General features: G+C 45.8%; 1 protein-coding gene and 1 pseudogene across 2 annotated transcripts in view; both read left to right on the forward strand.

Annotated features, from left to right (window-relative positions):
- The window catches only part of CMTM7 (CKLF like MARVEL transmembrane domain containing 7), a 46,045-nt gene extending 22,142 nt beyond the window's left edge, over positions 1 to 23,903 (forward strand). Inside the window, exons 2-5 of one of the 2 annotated variants that reach the window (XM_016140762.2) lie at positions 13,013 to 13,186; positions 18,179 to 18,277; positions 20,950 to 21,031; positions 22,697 to 23,903. In XM_016140762.2, coding sequence (XP_015996248.2) covers positions 13,013 to 13,186; positions 18,179 to 18,277; positions 20,950 to 21,031; positions 22,697 to 22,704 — 363 coding nt within the window. In that variant the 3' untranslated portion in view covers positions 22,705 to 23,903. Of the gene's footprint in view, positions 1 to 13,012; positions 13,187 to 18,178; positions 18,278 to 20,949; positions 21,032 to 22,690 lie in introns of both variants that reach the window. The other variant, XM_016140760.2, reaches the window with a different exon arrangement.
- Positions 4,122 to 4,240, forward strand: LOC118602650 (annotated as a pseudogene).
- Positions 23,904 to 24,836: the final 933 nt, after the last annotated feature.

The following is a 24,836-nucleotide window of genomic DNA, read 5'->3' on the forward strand; positions in this document are numbered from 1 at the left end:
AAATTCTGTGGGTCGGGAAATTGGGCAGGGCTCAGCGAAGAGGTTTTGTCTTTGCTCTGCAATGACTGGGCTTCGGCGGGAAGACTTGAAAGCTGGGCCTGGAATGGGCTGAAGGTCCAATGGCTCACATGTCACAGTTGATGCTGGCTGTTGGCAGGGGCCCTTAACTGGGGCTACTGTCTGGGCACCTACGCGTGGCCTCTCCAAGTGATCCGTGCTTCCTTGTGACATGGTGGGAGGGTTCCGGCGGGGGCGGGGAGGTGGACGTCCCACAACAGAGAGCCAGAAGGGAGTTGTCTCAAGCTCCGTGACCTAGCCGTGGCAGTCCTACAGTGTCACGTCCACCACACTGTGGGCGGCTCCCAAGGCTGTGTGGTTTGAGGGGAAGAGAAACAAATTCTGCTTCTTGATGGGAAGCGGCAAGGTTCTAGAAGAACATGTGAGGCCGGAAACGTTGTCGTGGCGATCTTGGGAGAGCACAGTCAGCCACAGTGCACAAACAGGGTGTTGGGTGTTCTTTTTACGCCGCCTGGCTCAGGCCAAGGGAATCAGAACATCTGGCCATTTAAGCTTCTCGCACCTCAACACCGCACCCGCACACACAGATCGTTGAGTCCTCAGCGGAAGCTTGACAGGTAGGGCTTTGCTGATGAATTCATCTGCCCAGTCCCACGACTTGAGGGGTGAGGGATGTAAAAGAGGCAGGAAGCAGCACACTCTGGTTAAGAACCACGTTCTGGAGCCAAATGGAAAAGACCGAACCCCATCTCTGAGCACACAGCTCTGTGGCCTGGGGCAGGTGCCTCTCTCCTGTCACAGTTTCCTCATCTGTAAATCGAGATTAATGGTAGCATTTACCTCACTGGGTTGCCATAATATCAGCAGCCCTACCCCTGGCCCATGGTGAGTGCCTAATGAATATTAGCCATTCGTGAAAATAATTATTATCAGTATTATTTCAGAACCCTTGCAGACACCAGTCCTAGAGAAAATTCTCAGCAGTCACCTCTACAGGGAGTCTCTGGAGAACACCCCCTGGCTGCATACAGGGATCATATTGCCTGAGTTTATTCAGTTCTCTTAGAATCTTAAAAAAGATTATTTCATATATTTTCTATGTTTTCCCCATTTCTAAGTTAATATGCTGTTTCCTCAATTCCAAGATCCTTCTGTCTATAAGACTTGCCACTGATTTACAGCCTGGGACTTGGGGAGAAGCAGGTACAGAGCTCTTTTCTGTTGTAAATTACATTCCAACCTCAACATTAAAATGTGTATGGGGGTGGGGGGAGTACGAATTAGAATTAAGGAAACACATTGTGTTTATTAGAATTTAGAAATACAGAAAAGCACAAATGTTTTCGCATATTTTAGAAGCTTTTGGCAATTAGGTTAATTAACTGTATAATTTAGCAGGACACTTTTGAGGGCAAGGGCATCGCCAGTTGGCCCACTGCTCCAGAGCGTAAACCAGGATTATCCTGACAAGCTAGAACATCTGCTCCCCAACCCTGAAACCCTGGCTTAAAATGAGCACTGAGCATCGTTAACGTGCTGAGCACTTGGCTTCCACGTGTATTCTTGGCACACATGTGGGTGTATTTTCACATTGCGAATCTTTTTTGGGATCTTTATTTTTTACTATGTTGTGAGTATCTTCCTGTGTTATTAAAGCCAGATTGTTTAAAGCTATGTTTGCCATAATTACGAAAATAATATTTTCAATACAGACATTTAAAAATTATGAAAAAAAAGCGCAAGAGGAAAAAAATCACCCATGAATGCCATCCTTCCAAAATATTCACATTTAACATTTTGTCTTTAAAGATATTTTCTTAAAGATGTCTTTAAACAGTTTTTTTAAAAGATATTGTCTATAGTTTTGTTGGTTGGGGGATGGGAAGTCACAAGTTGGTGCCTGATTTTATTTTTCTTAGCTAGGTAAACGTTTTTTATTAATGGCTACGTAGTATTTTATCTTGAGGCAAGCCATAATTTATTTAATCAACATATACTATTGGATATTTAGGTTTTTTTCTAATTTTTCCACTTTTGTAATACTCTATAATGATTATTCTTATAAATCAATTTAGGCCTATATCTGTTTCAATAGGACAGTTTAGTTGAAATGACATTATTGAGTCAAAGGACATCTGCTTTTTTTAGATATTTGATAATTTGGTGTTAACTCCGGAGGTACCTTCCAGACCCATGCTCAAGCATTAACTCTTACATGTTAATTTGCTATTAATGTTATTATTTCACTGTTCATTACATACTTACTTTGGGTCAACACAGCGCTTTTACGAGTGTTAACTGACTTCGTCCTCATAACAACCCTCTAGGGTATATACTATCGTCTTTATTATCTGGGTGAGGAAACTGAAGCGTGGAAAAGCCAGACCACACAAGTAGGAAGGGGCACCAGCCACTGATCTGAGGCAGTTGCACCAAAGCCAAGCTGCCTCTCAGAAATAAAACTGGGTTTATGTAGAAAAGAACCGAAGGCTGGAGCATCCGCTCCCTGACCAGTATCTGTGGAAGGTCACTGACCTCTCCAGACTATGAACAGCCATTCCTAGAAGCCCGACACTTACTCCAAGGAGGGAGAAAGGTCTGGTCCAACGGAACAGGACAAGCACTCAGTGAGTTCTTTCACCAAGTGGTTGCTTTGTGAAATGCAACGAGGCCCAGACCCTGTCTGGATCTGCAAGCACATTTTATCTCGTGAGGGGCAGAATACTGGAAGGGGATATGGCAGATGCTAGAAAGGGGTGGGGGTGAAATGCTGAAGGAAGGAGAGACCCCTTCAACCTGGGGAACATAAAGGCAGAGAGTGTGCTTTTTGGAGGGTCTTGAACTATATAATGAAGTAACCACTAGGCACATGTGGCCATTTAAATTTAAATTAATTAAAATTAAGAACTGAATTCTTCAGTTGTACCCGCCACATGTAGTTGTCGGCTACCATATTGCACAGGTGGAAAAGATTTCCATCATCACAGAAAGTTCTACTGGATGTCACTAGTCTTGAAGCAGGAGGTTGGCAGAGCGAATGGAAGTACAGGCTGGAGAATGGTCAGTAGGCTGCTTCAGTTTGGACATGGATGTGCATGGGGAAGTGGAAGTCAACACTGGAAAGGGAGCTGGAAGTGGTTTTTCTGTGCGACTTGTACGCCTCATGTATGTTAGATCTCTGTAGTATTTAAAGCAAACGGCATCGGTAATGGTGTGGAGGAATCCACATCAGAACACGAATCTCTTCAGTGTCTCTCAGGCCCACAGCCTCATATTCTGAGGAAGCTGCCTGTATGTCCCATCGCTTGACGCTGAATCAGACGGGCTGGAACAAAGATGGAACCGTCAATAGGACATAGAGAGTTCCGAGTCCCCTGAGGTGGCCTGCTTCTGTGAGGTGGCTCCGGTTAGGAGGGATGCTCCCTGTGGAGAGTGTGATGTGAGGGGCTCAGTACCGGGACCCATGGCAGGGACTGGAGAGAAGCATGCTCACGTGTGGGCTGTGCCCTGAGTGGGGAGGCATGCCCACCAGCTCTCCCCAAGGGCAAGAAAGGGAATTAAACTCAGGTGCTGTCGGGCAGCTGATGTGCTGGGGTTAGGCTGGCTTGGGTTTGGCTGTAAGAAATCCGTCTCACCTTAGTGCAAGAGTTCTCGCTCCTTTTTCTGCTCACGGAGGATCTTTGTTTGGCTTGTGAAATTGCCCCATGCAATTTCTAGACATTTCAGGATCTTAGATATGTTCTTCACACCCCCTGCCAAATCAATCATCACAGGCTGGGTATTTTTCTAGTCAGTCCTGGGAACACATTGCTTCAGAAGGTACTTCTATTCTTTGCAGAGGGTCAGACAAGTTGTGTTCAGCCCAGTTTGCACCGAGAATTATGGAAAACTGCAGGCAACAGCTGTCCACCTGTGGCCACCTGTGACCCCATTCAGATACCAGTGTGCTTGGCTACATCGGACGCACCCTTCCCAAGCCTCTGCCCTAATACTTGCTGTGGTGGCTTTTGTGACTAGAGAACCTAATCGCTTGGTCTGGCTGTGGTTGGAATGGGAACAGTTAGGCTTTCATTTAGTTTAGAAGGAATCAGAAGTCTTTGTCTGTCTATGGCCATGCCACCCTAAACGTGCCCGACCTCATTTGATCTTGGAAGCTAAGCAGGGTTGAGCCTGGTTAGTACTTCGATGGGAGACCACCTTGGAAGACTAGGTGTTGTGGGCACACACACAAAAAATCTTTGTCTGCTCTTGGATGAAATCCCATGGCATCGCTCTACCTGCATGCTCATTAATATGATTCAATTTTTACATTTTTAAAATAAATTTTATAAATTTATAAAATTTATAAATTTTATAAATTTACAAATTTATAAATTTGTAGTGATGACTACAAATCTCAAGTCATTCTTCCCTCTGCCCTTCCCTCTTTATGGCAATTAGTTATTTCTCTGAGCATATCGGGTATCGTATTTTAACTTCATCATGATGAAAAATTTCAAACATATACAGAAGTAAAGAGAATAGCAGAATGAACCCCTCCCTGTGTGCCTCTCACCCAGCTGCAGGAGTCACCAGTTTATGCCTAATCATTGTCGAAATATATCCCCACCCACTTAATCCCCCCAAATTATCTTTAACAGCTTAATTGAGGTATAATGTGTATACCATCAAAGCTACTAGTTTTAAGTTTGCAGTTCAATGATTTTTAATAAGTTGACAGAGTTGTGCACCCATCACCATAATCTAATTTTAGAATATTTTAGGATATCATACCCATTTGCTCCCATATTATTATGAAGTAAGTTCTGTACTGTGTTTTGTCTCATCCATAAATAGTTCAGTATGTGTCTACATTGTTGGGGACCGTATTTGCTTGTCATCGCAGCACCCACTCAGGCAGACCCCCACATCCAGTGCTGCCTCCCCATAAACCCAAGAGAGCCCACGGGGAACTGACTACACCAAAGAGGTTGCACCCAGCCCGCAGGCCGTTTTTACACTGAGGTACTTTGAGAATCAAATTTAACCCCGAATTTAGGTCTGAGTATATTATCGAAGACCTACTCTGTGCTAGACTCTGGGGATACAACAGGGAATTCATCACGGTCCCTGCCTGTGTGCCCACTGGCATCACCCCATGTGCTAACGGTAGGACCTCTCTGGGGCGATGGTTTTTACCTTCCTCCACTTACCTCTAGACATGAGGCAGGAGTGAGCTCTGCTCAGTGCCTGGTACATAGAAGGCCTGCAGGAAATGGACATATAAATGCATTCATTCATTTGTTCCTTCATTTATTCAACAAATATCTATGGAGAACCCATGGACCATCAGGGCACTGGGGAAACAGCAGTGAAGAAAACAGGTCAAAGCCCCCATCATCATGGGGCTTAAATTCAGGGGGTGACAGACAATGAAAAAATTACAGGTAAAATATACAGCCTGCCAGGCAGTGATAAGGGCTCTCTGAAGCAGGATAATTGAATGTGTGGCATCTGCAAAAGAGAAAATATTTGTATTTTTTTTTAAAGTAGGGTATAAAACTATATATAGTGTGCGATTCAGTCTTTCAAAAGGAAAAATAATACATGTGTGCCTCTGGCTTGGGTGTGAGCTCATCCCTGTGGAACACACTCACTCCTCACAGAGTCTCAGGAGTCAGGTAGACCTGGATTCGCCTCTTGGTTCCACCACCTGCCATCTGTGTGACCGTCGTTGGGGAAGGGACCCACCTTTGGTCCTGAACCGTCATCACATCTGTGAACTCAGTACCGTGCCACCTGGCAATGAGCTGGCCTCACACCGCCGGCTCCCTGCGTTCAGCAGGTGTGGTCTCTGCCGTCCCCCTGGACGCCTCACCCCTCATGGCTCCCGATTCACTTCTCCACGCCTCCTGCCCTGCCTTGGCCGGTGCTCCCTTCACACCTCGGGCGTTTCCTTTGCACTGACCTCCAGACATCTGCGCTACTCCTTCTCTGTCCTGTTCACTTTGGCTGACACACATCCAGCAGCCAGTGTGGAGGCCGGGGTGCCCTTCGGAGACACAGCCGCATGACAAGGGCCATCACTGCCACAGCGGCTAGATAGAGGCTGCCTCGCCGGAGTTTATTTCTCCCTCAGTGTCTGACCCTTTTTGACGCGGTGACATCTCTGACTGACAGGTAGTGCTTTCTAGCTCAAGCTTCCTGACTGTGGTCTGATGGCGTTTGCCAGTGAAGAGCAGCGGGGACATAGGTGACGTGATCGTTGAGCGGGTAGTCCATCCAGGCTGCATCTGCTGTGAAAAATCGGTTAGGGACAAGGGGAGCAAGTCCTGGCCCGAGTAACACGCGGAGAATGTTCTGGCTGCATCGTGAGCTGGGAAGCCGGAAGCCCTCCTTCCATCACACCCACACCCACATACCCTGGAAAGTCTGGGGGCCAGGCAGGCATTCAGCCAACTTGGACAGGTGTTTACAGAGTGGCCACCACAAGTCATTCATCTTCTAAGCACCGGGCATTGTACTAGGTCCCTAAGTGATGTTACATGATAAAATACAATCTTCTCCTCAAAGGACCTGAGGCCAGTAAGGGAGGATGTGTGTTTTTCTAATGTGTTAGAGTGTCATGGAGCTTTTGACAGAGGATTGCAGGATAACCCCAGGAATGATTCATTCACCCAAAGTCGAATTAAGCAGTGGGCAAGGGCACGCTGCTGGGAGCAGAGAGTAGGAGTGAAACTCACAGAGTCCCTCTACTCGTGGAGCTTACATTGTAGTTGGGGAGAAAGGTAGTGAACAAGATAATCAGTAAATACACATCAGCGCCAATTGCAAAGGTACCATAAGAGAGAATACTGGGGACCCCTCTGAGGGACAGAATATACCCAGAGAAGCAGAGGCAGTTGGGACTAGAACCTGTAGCCCCTTTGGGCCCATTAAGTGATTTTTACTTGATTCAAGGATATGGGGAACTATTGAAGGGTTATAGGCTTTAAGGAGTTTTTAAGGGGGTTGCTATGTGGACACTGGATCGGAAATGAGCAGATAGAAGCTTGTGTAAAACTCAGCGTTTCAAATCAATGAAAGGATGTCTTATTCAACAAATACCGCTAGTACAATCGATTCACTATTTGGTAAGTTAGTACCCTACTGTGTGCCCTAGCTCGTGCCATCCACAAAAAAAAAAATCCCACATGCTTAAAGAAGTGAAAGTTCTTTATATAAGAAAGGAAAACATGTATTTCTTTTTAATGTAATCTATTCTATAATCTTGGGGTGGAGAATAAGACACAAAACCCAGAAGCTATAAAAAGTGATACTTAGATTTGGCTGCAAAAAAAAGTTAAACTTTGGTAAAACAAAAAACTAAAAATAAAGGCAAATGAGAGACAGAGAATTATTTGTAATATCTATAACAGATAATAGGTTAATATTCAGAATATCTTCAAATCCATAATAAAAATACAAACAATAGAAAATAGGCCAAGAATATGCACAGGCAATAATCAATAAACACATGAGAAGATATTCAACCAACTAGTAATCAGGGAAATAAAGATTAAATAACAAAATATCATTTCCATTCTTTTTAAACACAGGTAATCTGTGTTGGCCAGATTTCGTGTTCAGGGAGACTCCTGTCTTTTTTGGATAGCATTTTGGCAGCATACATCAAAAACGTAAATGTGAATATGCTTTCACCCAGTAATTTCACTTCTAGGAATCTTCCAGAAATGTTCATACATATTCAAAGACGTATGTCCAAGAATGTTTTTGCAAAATCGTTTGTATTTGTCAGAACTTGGGAATATGATAAAGGCCCATTAATAAAAGACTGCTTTAAAGTAGTGGTTCTCAGCCGGAGGCCATGCTGTCCCCAGGGAGAGCTTTTAGGTTATGACACCTGGGGAGGGTGCTGCTGGCATCCAGCGGGTGGAGACCAGGATGCTGCCGAATGTGCTAATGGGCAGCCCACTGCATCCGTGAATCATCCGCCCCACATGTCAATAGTGCCGAGGCTGAGAACCCCTGGGTCAGATTCATAGCCTGTGAAAAGAAAAGGGTAGATCTGTATGTGTGTGTGTGTGTGTGTGTGTGTGTGTGTGTGTACATATCCACCATTAAAAATCTCTGAGACACGAGATACAGAAGTGCTGTTTTACAACTTCGTATGTGATCTTTACAATACAAGAGAAGAAAATGAATGAATTTTTCAAACCACTAAATAATTTGTTCTCCCCAGAGGTAACCACTGTTAACAGCTCCTTACGTGGCCTTCCAGAAATAGTCCCAGTGCGGACAAGCGTGGGCTCTGGTTTTGAGTGCACTGCAGGTGACTTTGCTCCATGGTGAGATTCTGATGTCTGTGCGTTGGCCAGCTGCTCAGAGGCCTGGGCCCGAGGACCCCTGACGTAGAGTTTCCTAGATTAACCCCCCTCCCTTGTGTTTTCTATGGCATTTTTGTATGTGAATACAAAACAAATCTGTGGGCTGGAGGCCTGGAGCGTGGGAAGAAGCTGTAGCAAGTCTGATGTTGGTGCGTGGAGGAGGGGAGGAGTTCTCAGAGGAGTAAGCCAGGGTGAGGGCGCTATCGCCCAGTGGGTGTTAATGAGATCCTGCAAGGGCCGTTTCCTGGTGTTGGCTAGTGGGGCTCTAACAGGGAGCCAGTGAATTTACCTACACCCCAGGGCAGAATTCAGCCCAAGCTGGGAAGCTGGGAAGGTTTCAAATTCTCTTCCTGCCTGCCACCTGCCAAGTAAATTCATTTAGGAGCCTGTTTACCATCCACAAATGCAGTTCCAGTCACTGAGTCATCATCCACACCTCTGACTTTTTTCACAAACCCGGCTTTCATCTCCTGCGCTTTTCAGAAAAGCTTTAGAGTCGGGCCTGAGACGTTCCGAAATTGCCTCTAATCAGTGACTTCCCCCACTCCCGCCTGACCCTCTCGGTGAAACAGTATTCCCAGGTCAGCATAAAAACCCTTGTGAGAGGGTGGGGTTGGGTGACCTGCCAGCATCCGGCCCAGGGTTCCTAAAACAAAAGGTATCTGGTGCCCTCTTCAGCCAGACACGGGCATGCTCCGTGGGCCAGACTGGGTGGGAGCACAGAGGGACACGGGCTCCAGGCAGCAGGTGCCAGGAGGCCCCCTGAGGTCACCGGAGGCCTCTGCAGCCCCGCTCGGAAGAAAGCATCTCCTGAACACTGCCTCAGAGTCTCGTCCGGAAATTGTCCATCTTAGACTCTAAAATGTCATCGCTTCCCAGAGGGGGTCAGGAAGATTCCCTGCCACCCTACTCTTTTTCAGTTCTTATGGCTGGACTGGTAATAAAATAGTAAAATTGACACAAGACTAGATTAACAGGAGAAAAACCGTTTTATAATACGTACTCTCGGGAGAATCACGATATATTCCTCAGATCATAAAATGAAGCGCAAAGACATGATTGAACCAGGTACCTTTTCGTACTTTTTAGGGAAAGAAAGAATAACCTTGTGAAGAATTAACAGGACAAAGTACTCATTAGAAAGGAATCTGAGCGCGAGGTGTGGGCGTTCATTAGTGAGGAATCTAAACAAAGTTTGCGCCAAGGTAATAAATTAATAAAGTGTTTATATCAGCTCTTTGGCTCATGATCTCTTTAGTCATCAGATTGTCTCTCTTGGCTTCCCTGGAGCTGGGAGGGCATCTTTCACAGGGGAGATTTGTTTCCTGCATTCAGGGACACAAGTGAGGGTCCAGGTGCCCTCCTGGGCCCGGCTGCTCATCAAGTAACCTTGATTCAAAGTAATGAATATGCCGTTATGGGATGTTTGGGGCTGTCCTGTCCTGGGCCACAACAAGGGACGCGACCAGGCTGAGAACCTAGGCAAGCTGTCTGGCACCTGGCTGTGGAGTTGGGACCGCCTTGTTTTAGTTCCAAGGTTTTCAGGGGGCAGTTGTTTCTCTCAGGTAATGTCAGCTTGCTTCACCTCTTGTGAAATTGAAACCCACTGCCATTTTCACAAAAATCATGTCTTCTTCCTAGTAAGAATTCTGATAGTACGGAGTCAGAAGGGACACAGTTTGGAGGAGAGCGGGGAGGTTTCTAATCTGAGGCGATTCCAGTGACTAAACGGTGCCACAGCTGGCCTGCGAGACCCTTGCTTTGAGCTGAGCATTCTTGCAACATTACTTTAAATGCACATTTGTTAGATATTTTATTTTCAACATTCATGACGTTCAATATAAAAGAGCAGACCCTTAGGAGGTAGCAGGTGCCCTGTGGTACCTTTGGATGGTACCACATTTCAGTTACTCTGAACAGAACACACCTGTCTTCCCAAAGCCTCCCCGCCTTCTTCACTCAGTCCCGAAGTCCCACCCAGGCATCCCTCCCTAGGTGTCTGAATTCAGGCGTGTTTGTGTCTGTTTGCTTTTCTAGCAGGGAACAAAATGAAGTCCTGAGAGGGCCAGGCTGGGAACCAACACCCCAGGGCCTTTTTCTCCACCATTGTTTTGTTCTTTCTTCTGCTGACCTTTCTGGCTGCCCCCTGAGCATGCATCTGAATAGTTCAGGGGTCTCCAGCATTTGCAAAGGTTACCTACTGGCCTTAGAAGAGTTCCCGAAAAGTTTGGTGTCAATGAAGTTTTTTGTTTGTTTGTTTGTTTGTTTTTTAAAGTGCACTTAGCTAAGATGCTGACTTTCTAAAGTTGGAATGGAAGAATCCTTGGGCAAAAGGAGGTTTTCAGTGGTATGCATAAGTATACATCCTCTGCTATCTAAATGAGATTTTCTAAAATTGGTCTTTCCTAAAGAAGGGTACATGGTGGGCAGCCTCCGGCCAAGTGGACAGAATTCAGGAAGTCTCATTTCCTGAGCAAGTTTCACAGAGACAGCCGAGGTGGTTTGCGGTAGAGCAGTGATGTAGGTCCTGCTGCACAGTACTCAGACCTGGGAGGCCAGAGGGGAAGACCTGCCTGCGCCCCTTTTATTCACTGGGAAATTCCCACATCTAAGGGCTGGCTGTGGTCACAGATGAAGGGTTGTAAAAATTATTCTAATCTTTGCATTAAATTAGGTGCAAAATTGCTTCTCCACCTGGGAATTGCCCTGCATGATCCTGAATTCTCTGCATTTTAAGGCAGGCCTTGAATGAGAATGCCCCCGTCTCATGAGGGGGTCAGGGGAAGACTAGGGAGACCTGCAGACTTCTCCAAAAGAGGAGACCCGGAAATGGGGACCGATGAGGCAGCAAGGCCCTGGCTGTCACCTACACTCCTGAGTGAAGCAGGGCTTCCCCTCATCGTTAACACAACCCGGAGGTGTGAGTCATATTACCATGGCTGACTTGCTTGAGAGGAACTGAGAAAATGGAAATACTCACGCTGCTCATTAGCAAAGGGAAATAGGCAAATGCTGGGGGTCCCGTTCGGTCAGAGCCGCTCTCCTCTGTCGTGTCTTGTTCAGCAGAGCACTCTTCGGGTCCCCTTTAAGCTTTGAGAACTCTTTTCTAGCTGTCGTCCTATTACTGAGGGCCCTTAGGAGTATGCTAGAAACACGGGGCTGTAGGAAACGGCATGTTTAGCATTGACTACTCTAACCAGCGTTAGGTCCTCTTAGTGATTTAGTTCTCAGTAGAGGCTCACATTTTCTACAGCAGGGTTTCTTTACAGCAGCACAGCAGTTTGGGCCACATATGAGACCAGATAGTTCCTTGTTACAGGGGCTGCCCTGTGCATTGTGGGGTGTTTAGCAGCACCCATGGCTTCTACCCACTGCATGCCAGTCACACCCCCCACCAGTTACAACAGCCTAAAATGTATCTGGATACTGTTGAAAGACACAAAGTCTCTCTCTCTCTCTCTCTCTCTCTCTCTCTCTCTCTCTCTCTCTCTCTCTCTCTCTCACACACACACACACACACACACACACACACTTTGAGAATCACCATTCTACAGAAAAGGAACAGTATAAAATAATTTTTGTCCTAAATTAGTTGTGCTTTTAAAATAGATCCTAAGGTTTTACACACATTTAACGCCTATGTGTTATTGGTTTATTCCCTATGTGAACAAGAATTTTTTCTCTTAGAGTGGGCTTCACAAAAACTCACTCTTCTCTGCCCTCTTCCGATCTGCTCTCCCATAATATTCATAGGTTGCCAGTAATTTACCTGACATGTTAATTCATCGATAGGTCATTCATTCATTCATTCATTTTTTCATGCGACAATAGACTTACTGAGCTGTCACCACGTGCCCAGTGGTGAGTAAGCGCCACCTTGTACACAGGATTCCCACACATTCCCACACATTTACCTTCCTCAGCTTGTTGATAACGAGGGCTTCTGTTTTTGGAAGGCAAAACTGCTTCTGACATGGCGGAACATGGTCCCTGGAGTCAGACGGACTTGGGTTCAAATCCTCCCTCCACAACTTACAAGCTGAGTGGCTAGCTTTGGGCTAATTATTGAAGCTGTGTGCCTCAGTTTCCCTGTATGAACATGGGGGTGATTTTATCTACCCAGCAAGCAGAGTTCAGTGAGATCGTATATATCAGGTGTCAGTAAAAGGTAACTTATTGTCTGCCAACTGATAGGGTGGAATGTATGAATCGCCATCTTTGTGGGTCGAAAACAGTCAAATATTGGCAACTTCCTCCAGTTTAACCTCATCTGTAAACCCAAGGTGCAGTATCAAGCCGACTCTGCCTTTGCTCCGTGGAGGTCCAGCAAGTAAACGGAATGGTTCTGCTTGGTTATTTCCCCCCCCCCCATCCCCGCCCTCTCCCTGAGGGTGCATCCTGCGGGCACAGCATAAGGACTTCAGAGACAAAGCCGTTCCCTGCAGTTCTCAGCTTTCATAACTGGCAGTATTTTTAAAGCTTGTACTATAGGAAATTGTACCCTTCCAGCCTATTTGTGTGGAAATAACCTGAATCCGTAGCAGTTCCTCAGTTTTCCGTTGCTGTTTGTCCCTTGGGTGCCCGTCTTAGGTGGGCGTTTCTCTGATATGTCTGTGTTTATGTCTCAGGTCACGCTGCTGATTGCCTTCATCTGTGTGAGAAGCGCTCCGTGGACCGGCTTCAGTGCCTACAGATACTTCGAAGTGGTCACCATTTGCAACTTCATAATGATCCTCGCCTTTTACCTGGTCCACCTCTTCCGTCTCTACCGCATGCTCACCTGCATCAGCTGGCCTCTGTCGGTAAGGGAATGGCCTGGCCCTGTTTTGGGTGGAGAAGTCAGGATATTTGCTGGGCCACTGAGACCCCATGGAGTCCTTCCTATCTGCCCACCCCACCCTCTTGCACCATCTTTAGCCGCTTCAGCCCTGAATTTCCCACTGTTTGGTGGACATCTTTGTCCAACGTCCCGCTGCTGTCTAAAACTCACCTTCCATCTACAACAAGGCTGCTGCCTCTCACCTCCCCGTTCATTTTCTCAGGTGACAGATAATGGGGTGTGTGTGTGCGTGCGTGTGTTTTGGGAGGAACATGGAAGGAAGAAGCAGATAAAGATGATAGGTATTTATACTGTTGTGAATATCGGATGATAAGATCTGACAGCTAAAATAGACCGGCAGAGTCTGAGGGAGGATTTCAAAGTTGCCAGCTGTTTTTCTTCCCACCGTGTTATTTTTTTAAAACGGACTTATTGATAGATAGTTCACATGCCATACAATCACCCAGTTAAAGGGTCCAGTTCAATGGATTTTAGTATATTCTCGGGGTTGTGCAGCCATCACCGCAGTCAACTTTAGAACAGTTTCGTCACCTCAAAAAGGAACTCCACGCCCTTTAGCTATCACCTCCTATCCCTCACCCCCTCCAGCCCTGAACGACCACTCGTCCACTTCCTGTCTCTATAAATTTTCCTATTCTAGACATTTCATGGAAATGGAATCGTATATGTGGTCTGCTGTGACTGGCTTGCGCTCCTAGAGTGTTGTCATGGTTTATCTGTGTTGTAGCATGTGTCAGGTACTCCATTTGTTTTTACAGCCAAGTAACAGTCCATCGAAAGAGTATACCACATTTTGTTTATGTATTCACCATTGATGGACATTTGGGTTGTTTCCACTTCCGGCTATTACGAATGGTGCTATGAACCTTCACGTGCAAGTTTGTCATGTGGATATGTTTTCTTTTCACGTGGGAATATACCTAAGAGTAGAATTGCCGGGTCACGCGGTAGCTGTGTTTAAGTGTTTGAGGAACTGCCAGACTGTTTTCCAAAGTGGCTACACCATTTTGCATTCCCATCAGCACTGTATGTGTGTTCCAATTTTTTCACATCATTTTACGACTTTCTGATTTTTAGTCATCCTAGTGAGTGTGAAGCAGTATCTCATGGTTTGGATTTGCATTTCTTTGATGACTAATGACATCAATCATCTTTTCATGTGATTTTTGGCCATTTGTATATTTTCTCTGGAGAAATGTTTATTCAGATCTGTTACCCATTCTTTGACTAGGTTGTCTTTTTATTATTTAGTTGTAAGGATTCTTTGTATAGTCTAATTGAAAGTCCCTTATCAAATATGATTTCCAGATATTGTCTCCCATTCTGCTGGTGGTTTTTTGCTTTCTTTATAGTATTCATTAAAGCTCAATTTTTAAATTTTGATGAAATCTAATTTATCTATTTTTCTTCTGTTGCTCGTATTTTTGGTATATCTAAAAAGCCACTGCCAAATCCAAGACCATGAATAGAGATAGTTTTATATTCCTTTCTAATCTGGATGCCTTTTATTGTATCATCTTGTCTTATTGCAAGAAATTAGCTGTGTGTTGAATCAAAGTGGCAAAAGTAGATAGACATCATTATCTTGTTTTTGATTTTAGGAGGAAAATAGTCCATCTTCCATCATTAAATATGATGTTAGCTGTGGGTTTTTTGTAGATGCTACTTATCAGATTAAAGAAATTACCTTCTAGTACTACATTGTTGAGTATTTTTATCATAAACGGTGTTAGATTTTGTCAAATGATTTTTTCTTTGTCTATTGAGATAATTTTGTGGGGTTCTCCTCCCCCCCCCCCCAATATTCTGTTAATATAATGCATTACATTGTTTTTCATATGTGGAACCAACCTTGCATTCCTGGGATAAATTCTGTTTGGTCATAGTGTAAAATTCAGTTTATGTGTAACTGGATTTGGTTTGCTAATATTTTGTTGAGGATTTTGCAATTGCATTCATAAGAGACATTATTGGTCTCTTGTGACATTTTTGTCTGGTTTCGTTATCAGGGTAATAGTGCCCTCACAGAATAATTTGGGAAGTATTCCTCCTCTTCTGTTTTTTAGAAGAGTTTGTGAAGAGTTGATATTAATTCTTTAAATGTTTGGTGAAATTCCACAGTAAAGCCATCTGAACCTGGGCTCTTCTGGTGGGTAATTTTTTAATTCAAACTCTGCTTGTTATAGATTCACTCAGATTGTTTGTTTCTGCTTAAGTCATTTTCAGTAGTGTGTCTCTGTAGAAATGCATCCTTTTCGTCTAAGTTTTCTCATTTATTGGCATACAATTGTTGATAGTATTGGTTTAAAATCTTTTTTTAATTCTGTAAGATCATCAGTGATATCCTCTCTTTCATTTCTGATTTTGGTCATTTGAATCTTTTCTATTTTTTTATTTCTTGATAAGTCTAGCTGAAGTTCTGTCTTTGTTGATTTTTTCAAAGAATGAGCTATTGGTTTCATTGATTTTCTCTATTATTTTTCTGTTCCCTACAGCAATAATTTCTGCTCCAATCTTTACTTCCTCCTTCCTTCTTGCTTTAGGTTTAGCATGCTCTTCTTTTCTAGTGCCTTAAGGCGAAGCTTAGGCTATTAATCTGAAACCTTTCTTCTTTTTTAATATAGGCATTTACAACTCTAAATTTCTCGCTGAGCACGCCTTAGTTGCATCCATGATTTTGGTGTATTGTGTGTTCATGTTCATTCATCTCCAAGTATTTTCTAATTTACCTTGTGGTTTCTTCTTTGATCCATTAGTTAGTAAGGAATGTGTTGTTTAATTTCTACATATTTGTGTTTTTCAAATTTCTTTCTGCTATTGATTTCTAATTTTATTCCATTGTAGTTAGAGAACGTACTCGTTATTATTGGAATCCTTTTACATGTAACGAGGTTTGCTTTATGGTTTAGCATACAGTCTATCCTAAAGAATGGATATTCTACTGTTGTTGAATAGAGTGTTTTGTGTTTTACAGATGTCTACTATGTCTAGTTTTATAGTGTTTTTGAGTCTTCTATTTTCTCGTTGGCCGTCTCCCTGTACATTATTGGAAGTGGGGTATTTAAGCCTCCAACTATTATTTTTGAATCATCTATTTCTCCATTTTTTTTGAGTTTTTGCTTCATGCGTTTTATTGCTCTGTTATCACCTGCATACATATGTATAATTGTTATATTTTCTTGATGAATTGACATTTTCATCATTACAAAATGTCCCTGTTTATTTCTGGTAATATTTTGTTTATTCGTTTTAAAATCTGTTTGTCTGATATTATTACAGACACTCCAGCCTTTTTTTTTTTTTTTTTTTTTGGTTACTATTTAAATGACACATCTTTTACATCCTTCTACTTTTAATCTACAGGTATCTTTGAATATAAATGCGTCTTCTATAGACAGTATATAGTTGGATCTTTTTTTTAAAAAATCCAGTCAGACAACCTCTGCTTCTTGCTGGAATTATTAATCATTCACTTTTAACATCGTTACCCACTATGTTATTCTAAGAGAAGTTTCTCTTGTGTTCCTATAGTATAAGGCTCTTTTCAAAGTTATGGCACCTACTTGCTTCTTTTGACAGCAAGCTCTTCTGTGCCTCCCTGATGCTGATAATGAACAAGCAAAGGAGAAGGTAAAAACTGGGGGACACGAATGAAGGGGGGCTGAAAGGCGAGCGGATGTTAGAAGGATCAGCTCGGCTACACATTTCCTAGCTGAGGTCTGTTCAGGCACCTTCCATTTAGGACTCTGTAAGGTCATTTTTCCTAGCCCATGCCAGACTCCTTTTTCTTTGTGCATGAGAACCTTGGAGGCAGGGAATTTCCAATTACGAATCTGCTCTTTACTCAAAAATCTCTGTGGTCTACCTTGTGGTATTCCTTTCTAATCGCTAAGGTGGAAAATCCAGGTCTTTGATTTTGAGAGTAGCTGCAGCTTAAAAGTGGAATGCTCTTCCAAAATTTAAAAGCTGGCTGCCCTGCTGGACAGAACTTCATGAAGGAATAATTTTTAAACTCTCATTGAAGACAACCAAAAATGGATACACTCTGGACTCAGAGTGAGTACCGTGAATGACTAGCCCTAAGTCCTAGTTCTCCTCTGACCTGGTGTTTGTTGTAGAGGAGGAAGGATGAGGTAGAAGTGTTACCTGGCTTCTGGATGACCAAGGTCCAGCCTCATCCAGGGCCTGCGAAATGCTGTTTTAATTGTGGAGAGCGAATGGCGTGGAACTCAATGGCCCTGTGGACCACGGGGAGAAGCAAAGGCTGAGTCAGTCTTGCCAGTAGACTTATTAGCAGAGCCTGGCCTGAGGCCCACTTTCAGAAAGAAGAGAAGAGGGAAGAGAAAATGAAGACAAAACCAGAAGGACTTTAGAGTGAGCAAGCGAGCTCCACACACCCTGACACCTCACAGAAGGGCTGCTGACCTCACTGCAGGCTCTGACTCCTAGTGTGTGGGCACTGAGCACTTCTCAGGTCTACACCTAAAGCTGTTCACAGAGCAGGCAGACACCGGGCAGCCGCCAAAGCCAGGACATTGTTAGCTTCGAACTTTCTCTGAAGCAGAAGCAAAAGGCTCTTTCAGAGCTGGAGCTTCATTTAAACTCTCCATCCTGGGAGTTTGGGGAAGCCCATTTGCTTTTTAGTAGCTTTGGCCAGAGGTCAAGGTACTTGCTCAGCTGATCTCAGGAGTGGAGCAGACCGTCATGGAGCTCTCTCTTCACAGAAGAAGCGTTCTTTCTTTTTGCGCAATTTCTCTCTGCCTGCCGAGCATCTTTTCTCTCGCGCCTGGCTTCATCCTGCCAGCCTTCTGGCGTCTGTTGCCTGTGAGCTGCACTGTTCCTGCCAGGGTATTATCCTCCCACCCCTTCTGGCCATCTCTTTTGACGCTCAGTTGCCTCTAGGAACCAGGAGTGGACCTCCCTACCCACTGCTCTGCTTTGTTTTTGCCCCCAGGAACTTCTGCACTATTTAATTGGTACCCTGCTCCTCTTAATCGCCTCCATCGTGACAGCCTCCAAGAGTTACAACCAGAGCGGAGTGGTGGCCGGAGCGGTGAGGACGCTGTCGGGGAGCCTTGAGCAATGAGTTCATGTTGTGAATGCACATTTTATTCCTGATGGGGACAATGAAGCCATTGTCTTCTGGGTCCTTTCTTTCACAGACCTGGTACCCACCTTGATCCAGACACCAGCAGTCTCCAAAGAACCTTAAACTTGGGCCCACAGCAGAGGGTGTCAGGAGGAGAATGATCAGGGCTGTTGGCAAACAAACACAAAGGGCCGCAGAGGCCCAGGCCTTTCTCTCTCACAGCCGCTACTTAAATCATGGGGCAAGTAGGTTTTAATTCACCTGCCCATTCTGGTCATTTGCTCGTGAGTGCATCAGCCCTATGCAGAGAAAGATTCTAAGGCCTCTTTTGGGCCCAGGAGAGTAGTGCTATGATTCGTTAGTGGTCTTGGCCATCAGTCCTAGCTTTGCCAATCCTAATTTTTTAATCCGTATTCAAGCCAGAAAATAACCCTCCCATATCTTTCAAAGGTAAAAATTGCTCCTTCGGATAGCCTATGTAGAAGTAGCATGGAAATGTACAGCTATATTTATATATAGCTGTAGGAGCTATATATAAATATTTATCACACATATACACATACTTATGTGTATGCCATTATTTTAAAAAGATTTATAGACTCCTGTCATCTGATTTCTGATTTAGTGAATTGTTTACAGTTTGATGGCCTATGGCCAGTTCTGAAGAGCGGGCAAGATTTTTTAAGTGAGTTTTAAGAAAAGTTCTCTGTGTGACAGTCACTCTTTCATTTACATGTTTTATCAAAATCCCCCAGACTTTGGGCTGAGAGTGGGCTCCTACCTGGAACTCCACCGAAGGGTGGACTCTGCCCTCCAAAGGTCAGCACGAGGAACAAGGTCACCCCTTTAAACACTCTTGCCTCTTAAGCACCTCCCATAGCCCATCCTTCCATCCCCCCTGCACCCCCGTATATCTGCCTTCCTGCTGTCTCCAAGGAGAGGTGCGGCTGCCACCTACAGGTTACCGCCCGCCCACCTACAGGAGGCTGGCAGAGGAGAGGCAGAGGAAATCTGTGCCCACTGTGTTTCCAGACCACATGGGGAGAGCCCCACTGAGTTTGACGATTCCGGTTGCACATAATGGTGTTAGCCCTGGAATCCTAATAAATTCCATTTATCATATGCCACCCTCGTGCCTGGGATCATGCCTGGGCCATGGGAGAGGCCGAAGAAATAAAAAGACATATAGTCCTTGCTGATGAGAAAGTGGTGATGTAGCTTAGAAGCCAAAGCCAAGGCACATGAAACAATTAGCAAACAAGGCGTTGTCGTCCAGAATAGCATTATGTAGCAATATAATAAACTGTTCAATTATGCAGTGCAGACAGTTGGAGACCAGGATAGTATATAATGTGCTAATTGTGTAGAACAGACAATGAGAGGCCAGAACAGGCTCTAATAGGCTAATTATATGGTGCAATCAGTACAAAAGAAGCCAAGGAAATGGACCTGGGGGAGGGGGAGGGTGTGGGCGAGTGGGGGCAGCCGCTTACACAAACCAGCAGTCAGGCTTGAAAAGAAAACCGAGTCTTGAAAATCCTTCTTCAGGCTGCTCCAGGGCCATTCCTCCTGGATATCAGCAGTGGTTTAGGGCCAGGCACTTAGTGGCTTCATAGAGAGCCTGAGGCCCTTTGCAGGTCCCGAGGACACCTGGGCAACAGGTAGAGCAGAGCGTGGTCACTGGAGCCAGGCTCCCTGGGCTCCGATCCCAGGTCTGGCCCTTGCTTATGTGGCCTTGGGCAAAACAGCTGACCTCCTGTGCCTCTGTTTCTCCAGTTGTAAGGGGAGGGAGAAGGGGAGGACGACAGAGTCGTGAGGGTTAAAGGAATCAACACACCTGAGGGCTTAGAAGCCTGGCGGGCACACGGCAAGTGCTCAGTAAACTTTAGCTGCAGCTCCCAGGGCTGTTCAGTAAGGAAAATGGCTTCAGGCTTCGAAGTTCCAGACAAGATGCCAGAGTACCTGGCTGCTTCTCGCTTGACCGTTTGATGGGCCTCGCAGAAGGCCTTCTTCCCTTCCAAGCGCCCCGTTCCCCATCTACAGATGAGGAGATTGGACGCGACGTGGTCCCCACGCTTGAGCACTGGGAGGACCCTCAGAAAGGACAGGAGCACTGCCTGAACTTGGCTGATATCATGTAAAGATGCGCAAACGTTAGACTAGCTAGCAAGGACTCAGCTTCTGGCTCTTACACAGCTAGAAAGCCAGACAGTAAACCATGATGAATGAAATGCAAACGATGCTAATACACCAATAAAATCCACTTAAACAATAAAAATTTTAAAACCCAAATTAAAATTTACAATTCCACTTTCTCTTTTTTTATGAGCACAGGATAATTAAAGTTCAGTGTCTTGGCCCCAGCTCAGCTGTAAATACAAACCCAAACGTCGGCACTAAGGTTGCCTAGGGCGAGAAGAACTGAGGGGTAGAGACCCAGAGGCCTGGCTGGGTCCCAGCTAGGGAACCTGGGGACAGGGTCTCATGTCAACACCTATGCAGGGACGAGGTGGTTGGGTCCCCAAGCTCCCTCCTAGCCACAGTGGGTGCAGGGAACAGGCACAGAGCTAAGGAACAAAGGCTGCCCGAAGGGGTGGCCCTTGGCCTGGGAACGTTCTCTTCTCTCTCCTGTGCAGATCTTCGGTTTCCTGGCCACCTTCCTCTGCCTGGCGAGCGTGTGGCTGTCGTACAAGATCTCGTGTGTGACCCAGTCAACAGGTGAGTCCTGGCTGTCTGCACACAGATGACCTCCGAAAGTTCCCTTTGCTCGGGAACAGGAGGACGGCCTGTTGTGGGGTTCCACTGCAGGGAGGTCTCAGGAGGCCGCGGGAGCGCGGGGGCCCAGGATGTAACCCAAGAACCTCTGCTCTAGGGCCTGTGTCCTGCACGCCCAGGGACGCCCTGACATTCCAGCCTCTGATGCAGAAGCATTTTCTTTCAGTGTTTCCTAATGACAAAAATACAATATGGAATATCGAGAAAACACAAATAAGAAAAAAACATATATTTTAATAAAAACCATCTGTCATCACTCCCTCCAGAAATCATCCCTTCTGGATGTCTGTCCTTCCAGTATTCTCTCTTTCTGAACATATAGAGACATTTATAGAGATATAGAGACATATAGTGTTTTTATTAAAAGGACCAGACTTTATGTCTTATTTCATTACCAGCTCTTTTTCTCCTAATTACTTGTCCACCAGACATTTCCCCCACGTCATTCTTTTCTGTCATTCTTAATAGCCCCGTGGTGTCACGCCAGCTCCCCTGGATGTCTGTGCCGTGGTTTACTTGCTTCCTATTTGGGGGCATTGCGTTTTTGCGTTTGTTTTCTTATTTTTTAAAATTCTTTACTACTAAGAAGTGCTACAACAAGCACACACACACACACACACACACACATATATCCATCCATATATATGTGTGTGTCCACACACACACACATGCACACCCATTTTTTTTTAATCTTTAGAGTAAATGCCTAACAGAATTACTGAAAACTTGAACCAGCTATTTTTATTAAAACATGTTTTTCTTTGATCTAGCACGTCCTTTCTTCTTTTTCTTTCTTAAAAATACATTAAAAATATCAGAGTCTGCACATTATGTTGTCCGAGTTGCCATGCAGAAGGTGGTCACAGCAGAGCTTCAGTTTCCCGCCAGTGGTCACTGGCAGAAAGGTCACAGGATGGGAGCCGGTCACAAAAGACCACATATTGTAGGATTCCATTTATGGGAAATGTCTGTCCAGAATAGAGAAATGCATAGAGACAGTAAATAGATTAGTGGTTGCTTAGGGCTGGGGGCGGGGGGCGTCCGGGGGTGACTCCTAATGGGTGTGGGGTTTCTTTGGGAAGTGATGGAAGTGTTCTGAAGTTGTAATTCTGTGAATGTAGTGAAAACTGCAGAATCGCACACTTTAAATGGGAGCATCCTATGGTATGTGAATTATATCACACTAAGGTTGTTTAAGAAAAAAACGAATGATAAAGAATGCAAAATGAAGTTAATAGATGTCGAAAGGTAATAAATCTATAAATATTGGTATAAATATATTACTTAAAATTGTGGGAAAATTGCCAAAAGAAGTAGCTAAAAGAGTCCACTTACCTCTGAGAGGAAGCCTGGGGTGGGGTGGAGTAGGGACGGAATCCCCTCTTCGCTATTTAATTTTTTGCCGTTTTAGAAACATATTTAAAAAGAATAAAATCATCCTGGGGAGAGCTGGTGCGGGGCGGGGGAGGCGCGGGGGGGTGGGGAGAGCTGGTGCGGGGCGGAGGGAGGCGGAGCACCGCCCTCAGCTGGGTCAGCCTCCTGGTGTGCGGTTTCTGCGTGGCCTCGCCCTGGTCACGGTCTGACTGTCATTTCCTTTCTAAGATGCAGCCGTCTGAGGACCCCGCAGCCTCCTGGCCCACCGAGGCCCTGCCAGAGCGTGGCCCCGCCCGCGGGAGGGTCACCGGGCCAGTGCCCTCAGGAAAGACTTCTGAGCCTGCGTTCCTGTGCCAAGGTCCCGCCCGCCCATGGCTGGCGGGCCCAGGGCGGGGCCTTCGCCTTCCACGCTGGGCTCCTGAGCCTGAACCTCATTTTCCAGTATTCCTCGGAAAAGAGTCCTCTCCATCTGGGAAAGAAAAGCAGCCTCTGGGGAAATCTGGTCTCCCTCCTGCTTTGAGCCTGAGGGACTAGTGACCCCCGCTTAACACAGTGGAGGGGTTTCTGAATACTGCAGTAATCCGCTTCTACTTCACATTCCTCAGGGGAGTGAAGCTGCCTTAGGTCTGCCTGTGAAAACCACGCCGTCTCCGAACTTATCCAGCTTGGAAATCTGGTCATGAGGCCATACCCCGCTTTCTTAAAGAGAGGCAGGCCTGTGTTAGCACTGTGTGGTCAGCCTGCCCCCAGAGAGAGCTCAGTCTCCTTTCCCTGCTCTGCCTTCATGACCATTGTGTGTGTGCGTGTGCGTGCGTGTGCGTGCGTGTGTGTGTGTTTGTATTTTTTAATAAAATATTGACTTGGCCAATTGCGGAATTTCTTGTTAAACTAGTAGAGGCGGTGAAGTGAAAGGGCCCAGGAGGCTCGCGGAGAAGCACTTGATGCCTCCTGGGGGCCCGTCCACTGGCGGTAAGAAAGAGTGAAGGATGCTGAAGACATTGGCCTCTCGAGATTTACATACTTTCAAAATAAACTGATTTTGAGAGTGGCAGCCAGTGCTGTTCACGCAAGACGCAGAGCAGGACTCAACAGCACCACAGGCAGTCTTGAAAAAGAAGGAAATTTTGACATATGCCACAATGTGGATGAACCTTGATGCTAAATGACGTTCAATGAAATGACCCAGACACAAGAGGACAAATACCGTATGATTCCCATTACGCAGGGGACCTAGAGTAAAATGCAGAGAGATAAGAAATAGAACGGTTGCCGGGGTCGGGGTCGGGGAGGGAATGGGGAGTTGTGTTCAGTGGGCACGGTTCTATTCAGGAAGCCGAAAACATTCTGGAGATGGACGGTGGTGATGGCCGCACAACACTGATGTAATTAATACCACTGTACTGCATACCTAAAAATTGTTAAAATGGTACATTTTCTCTTACATATATGTTACCATGGTTTTTTTTTTTAAAAAAGCGATACAAGACCTGTCTAGGCACCAAAGTAACCGCTAGCTACTAGGAGAATGGGGGAAGACAGATCCAGTTACACCCAGCCCAAGTGGGCCCTGGAGGCCAGAGCCGTGTTCTAACAGCTAAGCATTACGGGGCCTAGGGAATACAAGCCGTGCGATCTGTTTGTCTTCTCTAAACCAGACCCTCTCTGAGACTGCTCAACTCAGGGGCAGTGTCTATGTATAACACAAACTCTATACCCACCACCCCAGCTACCAACACTGGGAGGGGGCCCAGCGAGCAGTCACAGGTAGGACGGAGCAAAGATGTGAGAGGAGGGAAGATTGGACCCATGGAGGGAGCACTATGGGGAGTGGGGCCTGCCCCAGGGACCAAGAGCCTGCTCCCCAAGGAGAGGGTGTTGGCACCTGTGGCCAAAGCTGGTCTGCCCACATCCTGCACCACAAGCAGCCGGCGCCCTGGCCAGCAGAGCCTCCCTCAGCCTGGCCTGGTCCTTGGGGAGTTAGGGATAGGTGATGGGGGTGGCTCCCCCTCTACAGATGTTTTTCTCGCCACCCACAAGAAAGACTGCTGCTCGAAGAGGCTCTCGAAGATGGTGCTGCCATGGTTCTCTCTCTAGTGGGGTAGCCTGCAGCGACAGAACTGCCCCTGTATTTGAGGGCCCTGTGAGGAAGCACACCTGCTCTGGACTGGCAGTGGAGCTGGGGGACTCAAGGAGGTGGCCAAGTGGAAGTGAGGTTAGTGACAGAGCTGGGATATGAGTTCAGGTCTGAGTATGACCCAGGGCCTCTGGGATGACGGAGCAGGACCAGAGCCGGCCTGTGCCAACTGGCTAGCTCCAGGGGCATTTGGCTCTGGTGTCTGCAGATGGGCCCAGGGAAAAACACAAGTGCCTCCCC

The sequence above is a fragment of the Rousettus aegyptiacus genome, unplaced genomic scaffold (assembly GCF_014176215.1).
Source record: "Rousettus aegyptiacus isolate mRouAeg1 unplaced genomic scaffold, mRouAeg1.p scaffold_m13_p_4, whole genome shotgun sequence".
Classification (NCBI taxonomy): Eukaryota; Metazoa; Chordata; class Mammalia; order Chiroptera; family Pteropodidae; genus Rousettus; species Rousettus aegyptiacus.